Source organism: Coloeus monedula (assembly GCF_965178545.1).
Source record: "Coloeus monedula genome assembly, chromosome: 19".
In the NCBI taxonomy this organism is placed as follows: Eukaryota; Metazoa; Chordata; class Aves; order Passeriformes; family Corvidae; genus Coloeus; species Coloeus monedula.
In genome coordinates this window covers 5,177,371-5,196,496 of record NC_138799.1, presented here as the reverse complement: position 1 = coordinate 5,196,496, position 19,126 = coordinate 5,177,371, and the positions used below count along the sequence as shown (strand labels likewise).

The window sequence follows — 19,126 nt, the reverse complement described above, 5'->3', positions numbered from 1 at the left end:
AACAAGAGCTGCAGTGACTGACTCCCTCGGGATATTCTGTTAGCATTTTCTCTCTCTCTTTTTTTTTCCTATGCCCGTATTAAATGCATCTTGTCACTGTTTTTTTTTTCCCTCCAAAAGTTGTGAGAACTTGCTGAGTGAAGAAGCACGTTACTTCCAGCAGGCAGGAAACAGGTGTAATAAAACGATGAGACAAGTTGTTCAGCCTTTGTCTCAGGTTGCCCTTCGTTGTGCCATGGGAACAGGCTGTTGCTGGTATCTCCCCTCCTGGAGCTGAGGCTTAACCATGGCGTTGGAGAAAGCTTTGCGTGTTTGTGTTTAGTGTTGTTGATGGTGTAGAGCAGTTGAATCAGACTCCTGGGTCTGTATTTCTGCAGCCAATGGCACAAAGCCTTGTGCTGGTGTGGGGATAGTGGCAGGACAGGGGGATAGCTGCACTGAGATGGTGGAAGTAAATGTTGTCCGTTGTCATGTCTTACTCGATGGGGAATGCTGCTCTTTGTAGTCATCTGAGAGCACTTCAGTCAACTGGAATATCTGGCTTTACCAAGTCCCAGCTGAAGCTGAGTGCCCAGAGCAGCTGCCTGGTGATCTTACCTTTGATTCGGGAAGCTGCTGCTTCTGGCAAGTGGAATGCAAAGTGCTGGTACATCCCAAGGCTCCTCCGTGCATCCTGGCACGTTCCTTGTAGGGATAGACTGGCCCATGGAGGAGATGAGGATGATCTGTGCCAGTAGGGAGCAGTCCCTAATCCTGCTCAGTGCTGCCTGTAGCCTGTTGAGGAGCTCCATATAGTTCATGGTATTGGAAAGCGAGAAGAGTTCTCAAACATCTTCATAGCATGGTGCTGAGGAATGTCTTTTATTTGGTTTTCAACAAATTGCAGGTGCTATAACAGCTGACCAAAGAAAAGTATTGGAGGAGTTAAACCAGTTGAGAGCCCTTTATCAACCAGTGGCCTTCTGGTATGGTAACATAATTATTTCTGGGAATTGCTTATAGAACAGGTGTGTCTCTGCTTGGCTGACACAGAGGCTTGAGAAATGTCAAAGAGCAAGGGAGGTTTTAAACATATGTCTTGCAGTTAATACATGGCAATAAAAGTATGTGATACTGCTAGTACCATCATCTTTCTTTAAAATACCAAAGGAGGAACTGGTTTGGTTTCTATGCAGAAATTGTATGGAAAGTCCAGTTCTCATATAAAAGTTTCTCATAGCCGGATCTCTTTGTGTTGCTTTATGAAGCAAAAGCTTTTGTGGTTTGCTCCATTGACCCACTGTGTGTAAAATGCTGCTCCAAAGTTACAAGCCACTCTTCTGTTCAATTCATGCTTCTTAGCAAAGCCTACAAAGGGTTTTGCATCATGGGCAATAATGTTGTTCAGTGCAAAGACTTTGTTCTGCTGTAGCATTTTGAAACTTTGTGTTGTCATGCCCCCATGACAAGGAGAACACAATAGGAGTCATAATGACACACAAGGTTTGCACAATTCCCAAATTCATTGCAGGTGGGCGGATCCTGGTAACTCCAAGCACAAGGCTGTGGAAGTACGTGAACTTGCCTGAGTTGTGTGATTGGTTCTCAGTTATTTTCAGAGTTCTTGGACAATCGATATCTGATCTTTTATTTAATATTGTTTGTGTTTTGGGAGGGCAGCCACCTGCACATGGTGTTGCCACAGTATGTTCAGTTGTTCATTTCACTGTCTGTCTCTCCAGTTCACTAAAATAACTTCTTTCTAGAGGATCTCTTGGTTTTCCTCTCTGACTACTGTATGCAAGGTGCACCTGAACACTCTCCTGTTTATGAAGCTGCAAGGGCTGGGGGATAGCAGTGGCTCAGCAGTTGTATAAGGGAGATCTCTGCATGGTCTCATTAAACTGAGATTAATGTTAGAGCATCTTCCTTCTCCTGGGAAAAGAAGGGGGTGTCTTACACTTGTCTCTGTGTACTGCAACTGCTCCTTCCCGTGCTTTAGCTGTTCTGCTTGGCTTGGGCTTTCTCCGTGAGTATCTGCCTTGACAGTCTGTCACAGCCAAGCAGGGTGGTAGAGAGGAGCAGTTAAAGAATAGCTCAGGCTCGTTTCATTGATTTCAGGCTAAAATTGTTCTTAAACTTGTCCTTTCCCAGTGAGTCATGGCACCTGTAATTGATAAATGTGGTAAGTCTGGTATTTAAGTGATACTTTGCTCAGTTCTGTTGGTGTGAGATCACTGGTGCTAAGGAAGAGCTTTTTGCTGTGCAGATGACCCAGCCTCTGTTCTGTTGCTGCTGACTGTGTTGGTAACAGCAACAAGGCAAACTCCTGGGCGCAGGAGAGAACCTGGTTCAGACAAGGCCATGGTGCTGACGGTTTGTTATAGCAGCACCAGCTGCCTGGAGTTCAAACAAAGCTGGTTGATAAGGCCTCTTTTATTTTAGCAGGGTTCATAAAGTGTTATCAGATGCATAGGTATAAGCTCTCCTTTCAAGGACCTGTAAGCAGGAAGGAGTGCTGAGGAAGGAATGAGAAGGAGACCTAAATCAAGACAGGATTTAAGAGTTCTTGAGATACTTGCTGGCATTTTGAACAGAAAGCTCTTGGACTGCATCCCACTGAAAACCTGTTCAAGTTGAGTAAAAGTTGCCAAGGAAGCACACAGATGGTACCTTGCAACTCTGCTACGTGAGCAAAATAAACCCATTATGGGTATGTTTTTGTCGTGGGGTTAACTTGAGACTGCATCCACACCTAATACTGTCTATGTAGTAAAACCTTCTGACCTGGGCTTCCTCTTCTTGTAAGACTGGATTAACTTGTGTTTTTGGGACTTACAACATTTTGGCTGGAAACTCCACTCTCATGGGAGGACATAAGGAAAAATTGCAACGAATTTCTGCACAGGGTAATTCCCTGCCAGGCTATGCCAAGTTGATGGAGATAAATGATGGGAGAGTGTCTTAGCAAGTTGTACACTGGCACCGAGATACATTACTGTGTGCAGAAGCAGGGAAGCCAAAGGAAAACGTGGAGCTCTGGGATTGGTAACACTCAGCTGTGAGGAACAATTAATGCTGCTCCTGGGAAGGAGCATTTGTCCTTCAGTTGAATATGGGTTCACATACCACATCTCACGGCATCTGAAATAAATGGAGCTGAGTAAGGAAGACAGAATGAAATCTGTTTTTGATGTTTAACTGCTCCTTAGTCTGTGATTGGAAACAGGATCGTCTTGCCACTAGTGCTTTCACTGCCTTTCTATATGAATAGTGAGGAGATTTTGCTTTGTGTCTGGATCTAATCCAATGAGGTGAAAAAGGGAACGTTGCTGTGTTTAGCTGAGCATTCAGGGTAAGGAAGCAGCAGGAGTTTGATGTTCAGGGCACTCTGAGCTCTGCTGTCAGGTGTCCATGTCCTGAGTACCAGCAAAACTTGGTTTGGCTCAGCCTTGGGCTATTGTTGCCTCTAAACAGCTGCTCTCAATACATCTTAAAAGAAGAGAATGTTGCACATAGTTTCTGGTAAAAGACTCGTCTTTGAAAGCCTAAAGAATTGTTTCCCTGGAAAATAAGAACATTAGATACATGCAGACCTGGCATAGCTTCAGAGGCTACTGGAGAATTCCTCTCTGGCTACTGGTAGCCACAACTGTTACCAGATGGTTGTAAATGCTGACTGGCAGACAACTGCAGAGCACATGGGGCTGGAGTTTTACTTAAGACTCCAAAGGTGTGTGGGAGAGAAACTGGCCTGCTAAAATGTAAATGTGCATCTGGAAGATAAGATTATACAGATTGTGGAATCTATTTCTAGAATTGGAAGAGATACTTGCCTATTGTACTAAAACCAAAATTCTTCTCTTTGATAAGAGCCTTGTAAACTTGTGATAATAACTCTGCTTGGACAACCTGTGCTGCAGTGGATGCTGTTACTTCCTTGCCTTTGCTCAAAACTGTTCGTCCTCTCATCCTTTCCCATACTGTGACACTCAAAGGTTCTTTGGTTAGAAGGAAATTCTGATACCAGTCTGTGAGAGGTGACTATATGATACCAGACTATAAGAGGCTGCCTTCTCTCATCCTCTCAGCCCTTCAGGGTGATGGTTCTTCAAGTGAGTTCAGAACTACTACACTTCTTAGCCTGTTGAACAAGTTGTTGTGGGCTGGAGTGTGAGTGTTGGAGCTCTTGCATAAGCAGGCTCAAACAGCACGCTTCTGGATGCAATTAATATTTCAGAATAAAACATTCTAGCAAAGGTATTAAATGTAAAGTTGTGTCTCTCTCAAATCAAGCCCCATCTTCTTTGCTCCTAACACTGAGTTTGTCTCTGCTGGCACAGCTGAGGTCTCTTGTTCTAAAGTGGGGAGGGTAATTAGTAGTTTCTCTGTGGGTTTGCCTCGTTTAACAGGTCCAGGATATTGATTGATAGTGGGAAAGGGTGAGTCTTTTTGGCACTTTCCTTTCCTTGTCTGGCTAAGGGCAAGTTGTGTGTTATACATGGCTGTGATACACTCTCCTTTCATTGCACAGCACCTTGTCACTGCTCTGTAACTTTTGCTAACTGAAAGTGAATGTAGCTTTGTGAAAATATGTCCCTCTCTCAGAGATGTCTAATAAAAGAAGACTTATGATCTGATACTATTTTTGAAATTTCAGTTGAGGTGCTAAATCACTGTAGAAGGATTTACTTTCCAAGTAAGCTACACTTTTATTCTTCCTCTCTTTTCTGGGGTCCTCATACATTTGTTTCTGTGCACATTCTTCACCCCTGCATGTGCTGATGGCTCACAGACACCTGTAGCAGCTCAGAGCCAGTTTTTCTCCATGGTGATTGGTGCTGCCAGTGATTCTAGGTGACTGAAATGTCATGTAGGTGATATATTCCAGTCACCTAGATCCTAGTGATTCTAGGGACTAAGTGACTCAGGTGATTGATCCACATGTGATCCTCTGGTCCTCTGAACCAGGGCTGCATTGCAGTCCTTTGGTGAGCTCCGGGCAGTGCTGCACAGGTGGCTGGACATGTTCGAGTGTGAGCAGGAAAGGTAAAAGGGCAGTAGTATAACAAAGAGGTGCAAGTTCGAGCTCAGGGAGTTTCTGAAGGGAGTTCTCAAAATATGCCTGTGGAGCATCCTGTTTATCACACCATTTCCTTCTTTTGGACCTTCACAGCTGGTGCAAGGCCTTGCTAGGAACTCTTTGAAAAACAACTCGAGCTCCTCAGAAGTGGCTGTTTTAAGTCATTATCCAAAGGCCATTGTTGCTGGCAGGAGCACAGAAGCGGCACCTTGTTTCCTTGTGCTATTCCCATCTATACAGGTGTGAAAGCTCCTCCCCATAGTCACTCACCTCCACTGTTTGAAGGGTCCAAGGCCCTCTGTTCACTTGTCTGTTCCTTTGGTCCCTCTCTTTCTCATGCAACATCAGCCCCCTGCTCCCCAGCTTGCTGTAGGTGTATATGAACTTCTTCTGACCATGTAGAATATCCATTCTGATCCTTCATTGCACCTCAGAAGTTCTGGTCCCCGCTGCACATGTGTGTCGTGTACAGAGCAGCTGGCAAATTGCTCCCTGCCCAACAAATTAAAATAAAATACTTAGTGGAGTGTCTGTAAACTGCAGCCTGTGAGAGATGGCCAGGGCAGGCAGGAGCACTACACCAGGGTAAGTTGTCAGGATGTGAATTGAAGCCTTTGCTCTTGAGTTGGCAGAGTTTTACTTGTCACTTAGCACCTCCGCAGAGGGGAGATGTGACAGCCTCCTGAGCTGCAGAGAATATGAAGCTGGAGCCTGGTATTCCCCGTGTGATTGCTGGCTTGCAAGTCAGGTCTGATTTGTCCTGCTTGGATCCTCCTGTCGCTGTGAGAGACCAGGCACTGGGACACTGCTTTGTGCTTCAGCTGCACAGGGAATTGCAGGTGCGAAATTCCCTTCCCCTACCCCCACCTCGAGCGGGGAGTTTGGTTTGATATTTTACAAAAGCAAGTTAATAATTAATGCAGCTGCCCTGCAGGCAGCAAAGTGCCCTTTCTGCCGTGCCCATGGAGAGACCTGAAAATGTGATTCTTTCTTTCTCTTTTTGGCTCAATAGCTGGAGGGTTACCTGGGGTGAAAACTGATGCTAGTCAATAATGCCTGAGCCCGGGAGTTGGCCTTTAGGTTGGGTTTATCTGGATGTTTATGCAAATGATGCAGTTTTGCCTTTTCTTTGGATGAGGTCAACACAAAGGATCACAAAACGGCCAAGTGCAAAACACTTTTAAAAATCGTCTTGTTCTATCTGTACTAGTTTGCTTTATCAATGTGAAAATGGAACTGTGAAGTGCTGCACCAGAGAGCTGTGCTAGACTGGTATCAGGTTTTAGTCACTCGATAGTGATGTTGTCTCAGTCTGCTCTGGCTCATTTGTTACCTGCTAAACCAAAATAAATAACCTACTTCTGCCTGCTTTCTGCTCAGGCTGCTTTTGTTTATATGGCTTTTCTTTTCCTTTTTGTTAGGATTTTTGTTGCCAAGATACTACAGCAAGGAAGATGAGAAGGTTCTTAAGACCCGGACACGATCCAGTGCGAGAGAGGCTCAAACGTGACCTTTTCCAGTTTAACAAGGTACGGGGCTTTCCTCAGACTTCAAGGCAAATCTATCCTGAGCCACTGCATCCTGCAAAAGGAGGGATAAACTACTTGAGTGTGGGTGGAAAAGTTAAATTTAGGAGAGGTGGTTTGTTCTCTTTTTCAGTTCTGTCCTTTTCTCCCCCGATGTGCCTCAGTAGTTTCCTTTAAGCTCCTGGGTATGTTCTCAATTCTGTCTTTCCCTTTTAAGAGGAAGGATATTGTGATGCTTTTGAGTGGCACTTGCTGAAAGAAGAGATCTTCACAGCAGCTTTTCTATCCTCTGAGTGGTCTGTCACTTGTCCTGCTGTGTGCTGGGACTGTTGCTGTTAGAGGTAGTCCTTGTTAGGAAAATAAACATTTTTCTAAAGATACACAGAAGCCACAGCTTGTGATGCGGCTGACACCAGTTATTTGTCCCTGATTATACTTTGGATTTACAAGTGTGCCTCTGCTTTTAAATGTGAATTTAAAAAGCTGTGCTAGCACCTAGGCAGCACAATGGCCATTAATAATGAATTTACTATTATCTTAGTCTGAATCTGTTTCTAGGTTTTTTCCTTCCCTCTGTGGAGAAGGAATAGCAATGGCTGTGCTATCTATCCAACACTCTGGACATTTTTCTTTTGAGCTCTGGCCAGGAGCATAGTGCTTTTATCTTTGAAAAGGCCTAGTATTAAATCATTGCTAGGCTAATGGCTACTTATATCTTCTTTGGGGAGCAGAAATACATTTGTAGGTTTTGTGTTTCCAAGGTTTAAATGGAATTTTTCTGAAAAGCGTAATGGATAAATGAAATCAGCCTAGGAAATAACCTCCTTGATTCATTAGAATTGTGCTGTAGATGGATACTTGAAGTGGAACTGTGGATATTTGAGATAAATGATTTAATGTAATTGGTACTGAGCGACACCAATTCCGTGCATACCTCCCTGCCACTGGGGAGAGAAAGGAACTCAGGAGTGCTTCAGGTCTGTTTTCTGCCTGCCTAGGAAATCCTAGTGCAGATGCAGTAGAAAAATCAGTAAATGCAGACCATATTTGAGTTGTTTGCATCCAGCTAAATGCAATGTCAGCTTCAGGAAAGACGTCCCAGGGATGGGTCAGAGTTGCTTACAAGCATTTAAAATTATATATACATTGGAAAAGCTTCTGCTATTTTAGGGATGTCTCTTCCTTGAATATGCCTTTCTCTTATGAGAAAATTTGGCTAAGCTTCACCTGCCAGAGACATGCTAATTTGGATAATGCAAAACAGGGTTGAAAGAGCTGGCTTTTGCAGCAGAGGGAAACTTCCAAATATATTAGAAGCTGACATCAGGATTTGTGACTCCATTTGATTCAGTCCTGAAGGTAAATATTGCATCTTGTTTTTAGGGAGACAACTACTTTGGACACTTCCTAATGGTTCACTCTCATTAACAGCTTGGTAATTAAAGGCCTTGTAAAATGCATTTGCACCTTTAAGCCACAGTAACTTGTTCTTTGCTAATAAGAATCAGAAGGGAATGAACATTATACCAGAATCTTTTACACTATTTTTTTCTTGCATAAAAGTCAGGGGTTTTTTCCCAAGTCTTGTGTCTCCCATTCCAGTATTTCCAGAGATAATGGGTCATTTGAAAGCTTGTACCCTTTGATCCAACAAACATCTACTCACAGCTAGGTAGACTGAGAAAATCTGGGAAAGTCAGACCTTAGTTCTGAGCTGTTGAAGGTTGTGGCTTCAAGGAGCCAAGAATCATAATGCTTTGTGTGCCAAGACTGTCCTGGTCTAATGTGCTATTAGAGCAAGCACATTAGTGCTGGTAAGCAGGTTTTAAACACTTGTTATTTGAGGTCTTTGAAAGACTTCTGGTTAAGAACCTGCTTGGGAAATATTTTGTGGGACTGTAAAGTTGCTGATCAGAGAAATTGCATGGTGGATTTGCACCTCTTCAGTGTGTGTGATGCGGGTCATGACTAAAGGCAAGGTCTGTACCTTAAAGGTGCTGGGGATTCCTGCCCTCATTTTACTCTGAAGTTGAATATAAATGCATGATGTCACACAGATTTAGTGTAGTGGAATGTATTTTACCACGCTGACCTAGAATGGACTTCGATTTAGAAAGTCTGTTTAATTGGTGGTGGTGGATTTTTGTTTGTTTACTCTGTCAGGTATAAATAGGCTGTGATCTTTTTACTGCCTCTCTCTTGCATTTCTGTTTTGCATAAGAGGTGGTCCAGATGGTTTTAAAGTACTGATTGATGACTGGACTAGCACTTCAAACTGTCTTCGAACTTGTGTTTGTTTCAAAAAACACCTTCCTAAATTCTGCTAGTCACTTAGCTTTGCATATCTGTTTCTCTGTATGAGTAAGAACTTCCCATACTTGTGTGTACCTGTTGCAAGAATCTGTTTTTAGCTCAGTGGATAGAATGAAGGAAAAGGTATGTGGACTTGGCAGTCTCCTTCTTTGAGTTTATCCTGCTTTTGGAAGTAGTATTTGGATGCCTTTGGCTCAGTCCAAGCTCTGCAGAAGAAACGTGTTCAGGCTGGCACTGTCAGACTAGATGATGGGTAACACACAGGTGAACCAGCCTGTCTTACAGCTGAATGTTACCCAACTGGGAACATTGCATTTAATTTATGACTTCATGTTTTTCCCTGTTTTCAGCCTTCCTGCCCCTTTGCAGATGGGTGTGATGGATAGCTTACCTGAAATCTGAATTAGTGTCTCTGCAAAGTGGAGTTAGCACGTACAGGCTTCGTTGTTTCTTCAAGAGATGAATTAACAAAGGGACAGGGTTTGTATTGCCTGTGGTTGGATTTGTCTCTGCTCTGTCATAAAACAACCTGAGGGGAGAAGCAGAGACAAGTGAAAGGAGGAAGACAGAGCTGCATCGGCACAGCTTTAGTGTGGGCTGCGAACAACTGTTCAGTTTGGCCACATTTTTCCTGCAGTAAATATGACTGACACGAAGCATTTCTGTCAGTGCTGCTGACACCAGGCTTGCTTGAGTCTGACAGATCTGTGGAGAACGAAAAAAAGCTCCTACCTTTCCCCAAAGAAACAAAGGCCCTTTTGAGAAGGAGGGCACATTGTGGGCACTCCAGTTTGTTATTTCAGCTCTGCTGAAAGGCTCCATTGTAACCTCTGCTGCCTCCTGCCCCCCTCTCTCCCCCTTGCTGCGTTTACCTGCTGGGCAGGTGAAAGGATTGGCTGATGAAAGCTGCCGAGAGAGGGGAGGGAAGGAGGGCAGCCCAAAGCTGTCTTCATGTGATTTAACAACTGCGTGCAAATAAGTAGCAGGAAAAGATCTGGGTAATCAGGACAGTGAATGTGAATGCCTGGCCCTGGTGGTGTCAAATGCAGCCCAAAAGCCACTGTGAAGCCTTTATTGCCCAGCTGTGGAAACAAACGAATGACATCAGAGAGAGTTATCTTTGTTGCATCTTATGGGCATCTTGGTTGAAGATTCAGTGCTATCAGAAACCTTTAGTACATTTACTGCTCTCCTTGAGCAGCTTTGTAGCACGCTGTGGTTGTTACTGATACTTCTCTTTTGCAAATTTGTCTGTGGAATGGGGGGTACTTCAAATTTTTGGTTGAATGAAAACCTGGAGGAACAAAAAATCACCCTCCTATTATTATTACTGAATCATACACACTTGGTTGTGCAGTTCATAGGTCTCATACTTGAAAATTAAAGCCTTTATTGACTTGTCTAATGTGTTTACAAATTAACACATCAAACCCAAGATATAATTAGGCCAGTATTAAGGCTGGTGTTGACAGCTTCCTAACAGGCAGTGCAGCATTGTATAAGTCATGGTTTTCTGAGAGTTGTGGTTAAAGCTTTATCTTCTGGGCTGGATGAAATCTCAGAATAATCACAGTTTCTAATTGATGTGTCACTGAAAATTGCACCTAGTTGAGCTGATAACATGACAGTGCAGTGACTGCGAACAAGTTGAAACTAAAACTAACAGGGGAGTTACACTGGTGTCTCCCTAACAAGTTCCTCACTTTGTTTTGGGTGAGAGTGGAATGGTGTTTATTGCCTGTGCTACACCTGATTCATTTAAATGCCTGATTTGTTGTTAAGATAACACTTTAACTTGGATCTTCTTCCCAGAATTTTGCACCAAAGCATTATACTCCCACAACTTTGACAATTAGGAAGCTTTTCTGTGTTGTCTCAGTAATTATCACAGTGCAGAGAAACTCCTCTTTGCCTGTGCTGGATTAGGAAACTGCCATGTTTCAACTCTGAATCCACTGATAAATTCCTAATTTCATACAGCCTTCTCTAGGAAGTCTTATGTGTAGCTATGCAAAGGTTGGTTAGCAGCAGCTTCAAGGGTGACAGTAAAAAGATTGACTTCTCAAAATTTGTTTTTGATAGTACAAACCTAACACTTAAATTACTTTCTTAGAATATATACAGGTAAGGCTGGAGATTGTTATCATAAAAGGAAGTTAACTCAGTGGTCTTGGAGCTTGTAGTACTAATCTTGGCTTACTACCTATAAAAGGTAAAATTACTGACTACTCTTTTGCCCAGCCTAATGAGTTGGCAAGCAGAAAATTGAGAAATGCTCCAATATTTCCAGTTTTGTCTTCTACAGAGGCTCATCTTCCCTTAAGAGGACCTCAGGCTGGGGTGACCAGTATTTAGAGGATGGAGGTCTTTCCTTGCAGCTTAGGAGTTGTGATCAAATGGCTAAAACTGAAGCAAACTGGCAGACTCTGGAGTCAGCTGGATCCTCCTGTGCTGTGTCTTTGAGCAGGACATTAAAGTGCTTTGCAGCAGCTGGGGCACCTCGGGCTGTGGCCTGACCACAGAAATGAAATCGGCTCCATTTGATTCTCGTGCAGGGGATTAAGTTGGGAAATCACTATGCAGGAAATAAAGTCCAGGTGTTACTTTTAGGCTGAATAAAGCATAAAACTTAAGTGATGTGGTAGCTTTGCTTCAAAGACATGATGGAAATGAGGATGGGAGTGAGGTGCAAGTGCTGTAGATGGAGGGTTCTCTGCTTTTTTTTTGTTTTGTTTTTCAGTAATGAGTGAATGAACTCCTATTCTGTAGCTAGCCAGCTTGCCTTAGAAGAAGGTATTTTCCAGAAGCTGGCCCTGTAAGGATCAGTGTTTTCTAGGAAGCATCCCTGTTAATCTGCCCTATTAATCTGTGGACTCACCAGCCCTCTTTACCTGGCTGTGTGTTGGTGCATACTAGTTTTGCCTAAACCAGGATAAGAGCTGTGCATTAGCACTTCTGAAAACCTCACTGAGCTATTCTCCAAGCAGCTTGGTGGCATCCTGTAAGCATGGCAGGACATTATTCCCTGGTGTGTCAATGCATCAGCCATGCTCAGTGTGGTGTGTGCAAACGCTCCAAATCTCCCTCCTGGGGCAGTGTAGATTGTACTTTAGGGAAGCCACTAAGGGCAAGCAACATTGCTCCCTGTGACAGTGACATCTTTTAGTCCCAAATGGCTTTGAATTACTCTGAGGTGGCCTAGCAGGCTCCTGCTCTCATTAAATTTCCCAGTGTTCCTCGTGTTCCCTCTAGAAAATGGGTATGGATTACATTAGTTTTCCTGACTGCTCATAGGAAGTCTGTTTAGTTTCCTTGATGAGCACTGATGTTCACTCGTAGCTCTGCATTGCTTTGCACCATTTCTTCATGTCAGTCACCAAAAAGAGGTCAGGAAGGCTGACCTGTGTGGAATTTGGCAGATGAAGCTGATCTTACAGCACACAGCATTTGTGTCAGACTTTGAAATTGTGCTGAGCAGTTGGTTTACAGAAGTGCAGCTGATGTGGAGTGATGGAGTGTGTTGTATTGACTGACTAAGCTGTGCTTATGCAGAGTTATTTATAATCTTAACATCAAGAGCTGCTTGGGCTACTGTTTTCAGAATATTTCTCTTTCATTTCTGTTACACTTCTGGATATCCTGGCTGTGGAGCTAGGGATTCTTGGCACATGCTCATCATTAGGCTGTTGTTCAGCAAATCTAACCGGTGTTTGAACACCTTTCAGCAGAAAAAGCTGCCATTAAGTGCTGTATTTCATCTGCCATGCCATGTTTACTTTCTGTGTTCTATCTCTGCCCAACAGTGCCCATGAAACAAGCTGCTGATTATGATTTTTCCTTCTCTCCTCCAGACTGTGGAACATGGATTTCCCCATCAGCCCAGTGCCCTGGGCTATAGCCCATTTCTCCGTCTCATGGCCATTGGGACACGATCAGGAGCCATCAAATTGTATCCTTTGAATACCTTGGGTGAGAGTTGTTTAACCTCAACAGAACGTGGAGCTTTGAAGACACTTCCACAGTTGATCAAGTATGAATTTGCAGGCAAGGGTTGCTGAAACACTGAAACAGTTTGCCAGGGTTTGGAGTGATTTTGGTCTGATCAGGGTGGGATTATCTTTCCAAGAGCTGAACTATAGCTCAAACAGAAGCTGAGCTGATGCAGATATTAAACAAGACTCTGCTCCTGCTATGCAGAAGGTCAGACTAGATCTGGCCTAAGTTTAGCAATCCTTCACATTGTAAATTCCAGGGTTGTTTAAATATTTGGGGCAGGGTTCCTTTTTCTTTTTTTTTTTTTTTTTCTAAAGCAATTCTATTTCAAAGGTTAAAGCTGAAGTCAGAAATGCTTTCAACTTCCTGAGTTTTTGACCATCCAGGAATTAAAGACCTAAACATTGGAGGTGGTAATTTATTTTTTTTTTTAGCTAATGACGTCCAGTCTGATTTTTGTGTGTGTGAGGTGCTTCTCATGGCAAAGACCAGTTAGATGAGCTGTAAAACAGGCGTGTCACCCAGCCCAGAAAGGAAAAGTTGGTGCTGTCTCTGCCAGCTTAATCATTCATTGCTGGTGGTGTTTGTGCTCAGAGGCTGGACTCCACATGCAGGCAGAAGCCATCTGTCTCCTGGTTACAAATTAGTTAAGCAGGATTGTAGTGTCTGGGAAACCACGAAACATCCTTGAGAAAAAAACAGGGTCCAGGCACCTCTTCTGCATGTGCTGAAGGAAGAAGTGAACTTCCCTGTTCTCCACAGTGAGCACAGCCTGCAAATTTTACAAGCATGTAAAATCAAAAGTAGATTTGCATTGATTCTTTGCTGTCCAGCTCACCAACAGTAAAACGTGGTTTCAAATTAATCTCTTTTCGTCTTGCTTGCTAGCAAGCTTCTTATCAATTAATTGTAGCTGTGGGTCACCTTAAATACTGTAGATCCTCAACAAACTCATCAGATATGGTGCTCCTGGGGTGGAGTTCATGGGTTTACATGAAGAAAACAACACTGTAATGCAGATTCACTTTATACCTGATCAGGTAAGTGCATTTTCAGTACCTCTGTGACTTGTGTAGATCTCTCCTAAACAGGTGTTGATTTTATTCCAGAGATCTGAGCTCCTATTACCAAGAATATTCAAATGCTGCTTGGTTGGGAATGTTTATCCCAGTGTATTTTGTGCTCTCAGCAGCGCTTGTTGCTGTGGAGATGCTCAGTAAAACTAAAAGAGAAGCTTTTAACTAAAGAGTAGCTTTATTGTTCATAACTGTTAGTCATTTATCTCCAGCAACATCCTGGGAATGGTAATAAGGCCAGGATAGTTCAGGCAATCTGCTGCAGAAGCAAGAACTTCCTTTTCCTTTTGCAGCCCCAGTTTTTCAGTAGGACTGGGTGGTCTTCCCTCTGCACAACAGATAGAACAGGAGCTGCTGCTGAACTGATTTAATTATTTTCAGGAGCTCAAAACAGCACTGCTAGCCTCACCTGCTGTTAAGTTTGGTGTCTTTGTGTTTGGGGCTATTGAATCTTGCTCCTGGGGATTGCTGAACGGTTATTGCCACACACTAAAAATAGGAAAGCAGAATTTTCCAAGTGTCTGGTGGCTGTCTAACCACTTTCTCTTTCCCTTGACTGTCAGACTGGTGTCTTGGTCACAGACTTTGTTGCCTGGTGCCCCCAGCGTAGCACAAGTGGCCTCTTTATGACAGGGGTTTAATTCTTGAGGCGGTTTTGGGTGTCTGTTTGCTTAACTAATGGTATAAACTGAAACTCCCATGGGGAGTGTTGCACCAGGTGTGGCTGCAGCAGGTAAAATGCTTCAATTTGAACATCCAGCCAGCAGGGCTGGGCTCATAAAAGGATTCTGACACAACCCTCCAGAATGAGGTTGGACACGAAGAATGTGAGGAGTGTGGTGTAGCAGAGTGTATCAGCCCCACCCAAAGCTGGGGTGTGTTCAGCAAACCTGTGCTGAGCCAGGAGGAGGTGAGATAGCCTGCAGCTGCATGGCTGGGCTTTACAGCACAGGCTGATCTTCAGGAGCCTAAATCCTTGTCATCCCCCTTAGTGATAACCTGTGCCTTTATAACAGGGTTTTTAGCCTCTAGGCTGCTTCTTGTCTCCCTCCACCCCCCAGATCTTGTTGCTGCAGTGTTTGTCCAATGCCATAAAAAACTGAACCAGCTCCCCAGTCCTGTTTTAGCAGGGAATTATGAACAGCAGCAACTCTACTGCTAAATTTACTGTGTTATATTTAATACTGGCATTCTGAAAAAAGCAAGTTGTGTGATTTTGCAGTGCCAGCTGGTGACACTGCTGGATGATAACAGCTTGCACCTCTGGAGCCTGAAGCAGCACGGAGGAGCATCTGAGCTGCTGGAGGAGCATCGCTTCACCCTCAAAGGGCCACCTGGGTAAGCCACAGGAGGGGCTTGGAGCTGGTCTGGGGATAAGCAACTCAGAAAATTCTGCTGTTGTTTAAGCTAGAGCTTGTCCAGTTGTTACAGCATGCCACTCCTCTGAATCCATTGAAAGGGTGTTCATGGAAACCAGCCAGGAGCTGGCTTGGGCATAGGAGACCAGCATTTTAAAGTGCTGAACCAGTGCAAAGGGTGACATCTTTTAAAATATTTGTGCACTCACTGCTGTGAGTACAGGAGCTGTTAAGGTTAGGTAAATCTAACCATGCCTAAGCCAGACTTTGAAATGCTGTTGTGGTTTTAGTTTCACTTGATCTTGCCAGTTTTAGGTGAGCTATTTTTAGGAACACTTAAAGAGAGTTCTGCAAAAAAGGTGTCTGGTTCTTCGTCCATGCACTTATCAAAAATTTTTGACGTAATTTGTCTTAAAGCTGGTGTTTTCCTCCTTAAAAAAAATAATCACGCCTCCCAACCAAATGCCACTAATAAATGTCCCTGTTACGTTGTTAACTGTCCCAAATTCAGTAACAAGAGTCTCTTTGCATCCCCAGCTCTCCACCAAGTGCCACCCAGGTAACAGCTGTGCTTCCCCATTCCTCACGGGAAGTGCTGTACCTCGGCACGGAGAGTGGGAACATCTTTGTGGTGGAGCTGCCCTCATTCCGAGTGCTGGAGGATAGGACCATCACCCCCGAGGCCGTGCTGCAGCGGTGAGTGAGCAAACAAGAGGTGGAATCCCATTACCAGACACATCCTTTGTTAAAATGTCACCCCAGATCATGTACTGGGGCCTCACTGTTGTGTTAAGCATTGTCCATATCTGCCTGACTCTCATGAAAGTAGCTTTCAGTCCTAGTGTGTGTTAAGTAACAGTTTTTGTCCTGGTCAACATGGTGTTGTCACTGTGGAGGTACAGCATGTTCACTTGGGGTGAATCTGCAAACCTTGTGCCCTGGCCCTTGTGTTTAGTTTTGAAAAAAAAAAAAAAATTCTGTTTAGCTGTAATTACCCATTTATTTTTTCAACCGCTGGCTGAACATCTGATACTGCTTTGTTCAAATGGGGATTTTATCACTCTGGAGATCCAGGTGCTGCTGAAAACTGTCCTACTTCATGTCTCCTACTGACATTTCCATCCTACCTTTATTCTGTAAGAGAATAGGGTGGGTGGTTCAGACTGTCTATTACAGTCCTGGGATCCACTCCTAGTAATCACTGTAAACCTTGGCCTTTCCTTGAAGAAAATGGGGCTGGGTGCATGTCCCTGTGGTAGGCCTGGTGTGATGTCTCCCACAAGATTTTTCTGCTGCTTGAAGGATTTGTGAGAAGATTGTAATACCTGTTTCAACTTTGTCACTTAATTTCTCATTCTTACACCTTTTATTACAGTCCTTCTAGTTTGTACCTGGACTCAGCTTCTCTTGGTTTTCTCTTCTGCTCCTGCAGGATACCAGAAGATAACTGCAACAGACGATCCTGTGAACTGGTGGAAGCCCTTCGGGAGCATCCTAAGAACCCTGACCAGATCCTAATTGGATACAGCAGGGGCTTGATTGTCCTCTGGGACCTGCAGAATAACAAGGCAACACACCATTTCCTGGGCAGCCAGGTATTGATTCAATCCAGAGTCAGTTCAGCAGGGCAGGAAGGGCTCTCACTTATGCTGAAGACAAAGCAGGTGCAGGGGGAGCCTGACAAAGCTGCTTTTATAGTAGGAAGGGTTGTTTTGGGGAGATAACAGCTCTCTGGAGAGCAGTCATTTGTATGGCTTTCTTTTCAGCAGCTGGAGAACCTCTACTGGCAGAGGGATGGCAGTAAATTCATTAGTTGTCACTATGATGGAAGTTACAGCCAGTGGCCAGTATCCAGTGACAACAGGCAGCCAGAGCCTCTGGAAAACACTGTGCCTTATGGTCAGTAAGTGAGGTTTAACTGTTGTGTATTTGTTCAAACTCAAACTAATTCTGAGCTTGTGTAAGATATTTATGTCACAGTTCTCCCTAGTGTTTAATGGCAAAATGCAGAGGTGCCTCTTGAATGGCTTGTGAGCCTGGGCTAAAGGATTTCAGCCCAGTTTTTTTCTTGGATTTGAAACTCCCTTGCATTGTTGAAGTCTGTCCTGAACATGGAGAGCAAGTCTGTTGACAAAATTAGTGCCCCTTATGAAGAAGGGTGTTGGTGATTCAGCTCTTTGTTTTAGCTGGTGTCCTGTTCAGCAGGAGTTGCTTGGATCCTGTGTAATTAATAGTGAGCTGAGTGTATTTTCTGTTGACCTGAGCAGTGATGAAATGAAGCTTCTGATTTGCTGGAACCCATCAAATGGGATGACCTCACCTTTTGAGTGTAGAGAAGCTTCTAAAGCTCCATCACTTCATATTAGTTTCAGGAATGACTGTGATTTTAGCAATCCTTTCTAGTTAATCAGCTCCTCCAGCAGCACTTCCACTCCTTGGTAGCCATCAGCAACATGGTTTAGAGCTTCCCTGAGCCTAAGCTGTGTTTTGCTGAGGAGTTCTGTGGTCAGTGTGTCCCAGAAGACTTGTCTGATGTGGCTTGGTCTGGGGTGGTGGTGCTGGCTCCTATTAATTCAGGTGGCTCCCCTTGGGGTGGAGGGTGAGGTGACCTGGCTGAAGCAGAATCAGCAACTTCTGATGTAAAGATGCACTTCTTGAATTGTAGCAAAACACTCTGTTTTCTCAGGTCCTTTTCCTTGCAAGGCCATCTCCAAGATCTACTGGCAGACAACAAAAAATGGGTGAGTTTGTGGTGTATCCCTTCAGTCTCTCCTATTTAAAGGGTGCAGTCTGCAATGCCATATGAACCCTTTAGAGTAACGTTGTAAGAACTTGTCAAAGTTTCTTTGACATTTCTTTGAATTTTTTCTTACTCCTCACTTCAGCACACACCACTTTAACTCTTTCTTTCTCTTAAGGCTTCCTTACATAATATTCCAAGGAGGAATGCCCCGGGCTAGCTATGGGGACCGGCACAGCATCTCTGTTATCCACGGCAGCCAGCAAACAGCCTTTGACTTTACCTCACGAGTGATAGACTTCTTCATAATCTTCAGTTCAGATCCTGCTGCAGGTATGTGATGGAAGGGCATTACTGAGGAATTAGGGTAGCTGTGTACGTGTGTGGGAATCTGCCTGGTATAAATAGCACATGAAATGTGATAAGGAGGTCAGTTGTTTGGGGAGTTTCTGAGGCTTTAGCAGAGAATCACAGAATCATTTAGTTTGGAAAAGACCCTTGAGTCCAGCTGTGAAAGATTGCCCATTTAAAAGTGGAGTGTAAAATACTGATGTAAATAAAGGGCTGGTTACAAATGCCATACATTCCTCAAAAAAATTAAGTTGCTCTGTTATGAGAAAAGACCTCTTAAGCTTATGTCTGTTTAAGCTGGACACTGGACATAACCAGGTTGTGAAATGAGGATCTGAATATTGTTGTTTGGAAACAGTACTTCAAAGGAGGCTAATAATTAAAACCAGAATTTACTCCCACTGAGACGCTGCTTCTTTTAATTACTACCTGGTTTTGTGTCTGGAGCTCTGGGTCATAAATCAGCAAAGGGTGACATAGAAGCAAGGGTCAGTATATGGAGAACTTAATTTCCTTAGTGCTGGTGAACATGAATGTAAACTGAATAGTTCTCATTCCTGGAATTGTGTAGAGCTTGTCAGATTCTTGCTTCTGTTGAAGAGCTTTATTGCCCTTATTTCTGCAGTAACTGTATATTCTTTCCTTTCATGAAATTCTAAAGGGTTTTCCCCAAGAATTCTTTGTTTAATGCTGGTATAGTTCTTGCT

General features: G+C 43.7%; 1 protein-coding gene across 2 annotated transcripts in view; it reads left to right on the top strand.

The window, feature by feature from the left end:
- The window catches only part of LLGL2 (LLGL scribble cell polarity complex component 2), a 33,117-nt gene that overhangs the window by 759 nt on the left and 13,232 nt on the right, over nucleotides 1–19,126 (top strand). For both annotated transcript variants that reach the window (XM_082294160.1, XM_082294159.1), the window contains exons 2-10: nucleotides 6,484–6,591; nucleotides 12,753–12,850; nucleotides 13,853–13,934; nucleotides 15,193–15,308; nucleotides 15,866–16,024; nucleotides 16,761–16,923; nucleotides 17,098–17,227; nucleotides 18,015–18,069; nucleotides 18,247–18,401. In XM_082294160.1, the coding sequence (XP_082150286.1) occupies nucleotides 6,517–6,591; nucleotides 12,753–12,850; nucleotides 13,853–13,934; nucleotides 15,193–15,308; nucleotides 15,866–16,024; nucleotides 16,761–16,923; nucleotides 17,098–17,227; nucleotides 18,015–18,069; nucleotides 18,247–18,401 (1,033 nt within the window). In that variant the 5' untranslated portion in view covers nucleotides 6,484–6,516. The remainder of the gene's footprint in view (nucleotides 1–6,483; nucleotides 6,592–12,752; nucleotides 12,851–13,852; nucleotides 13,935–15,192; nucleotides 15,309–15,865; nucleotides 16,025–16,760; nucleotides 16,924–17,097; nucleotides 17,228–18,014; nucleotides 18,070–18,246; nucleotides 18,402–19,126) is intronic.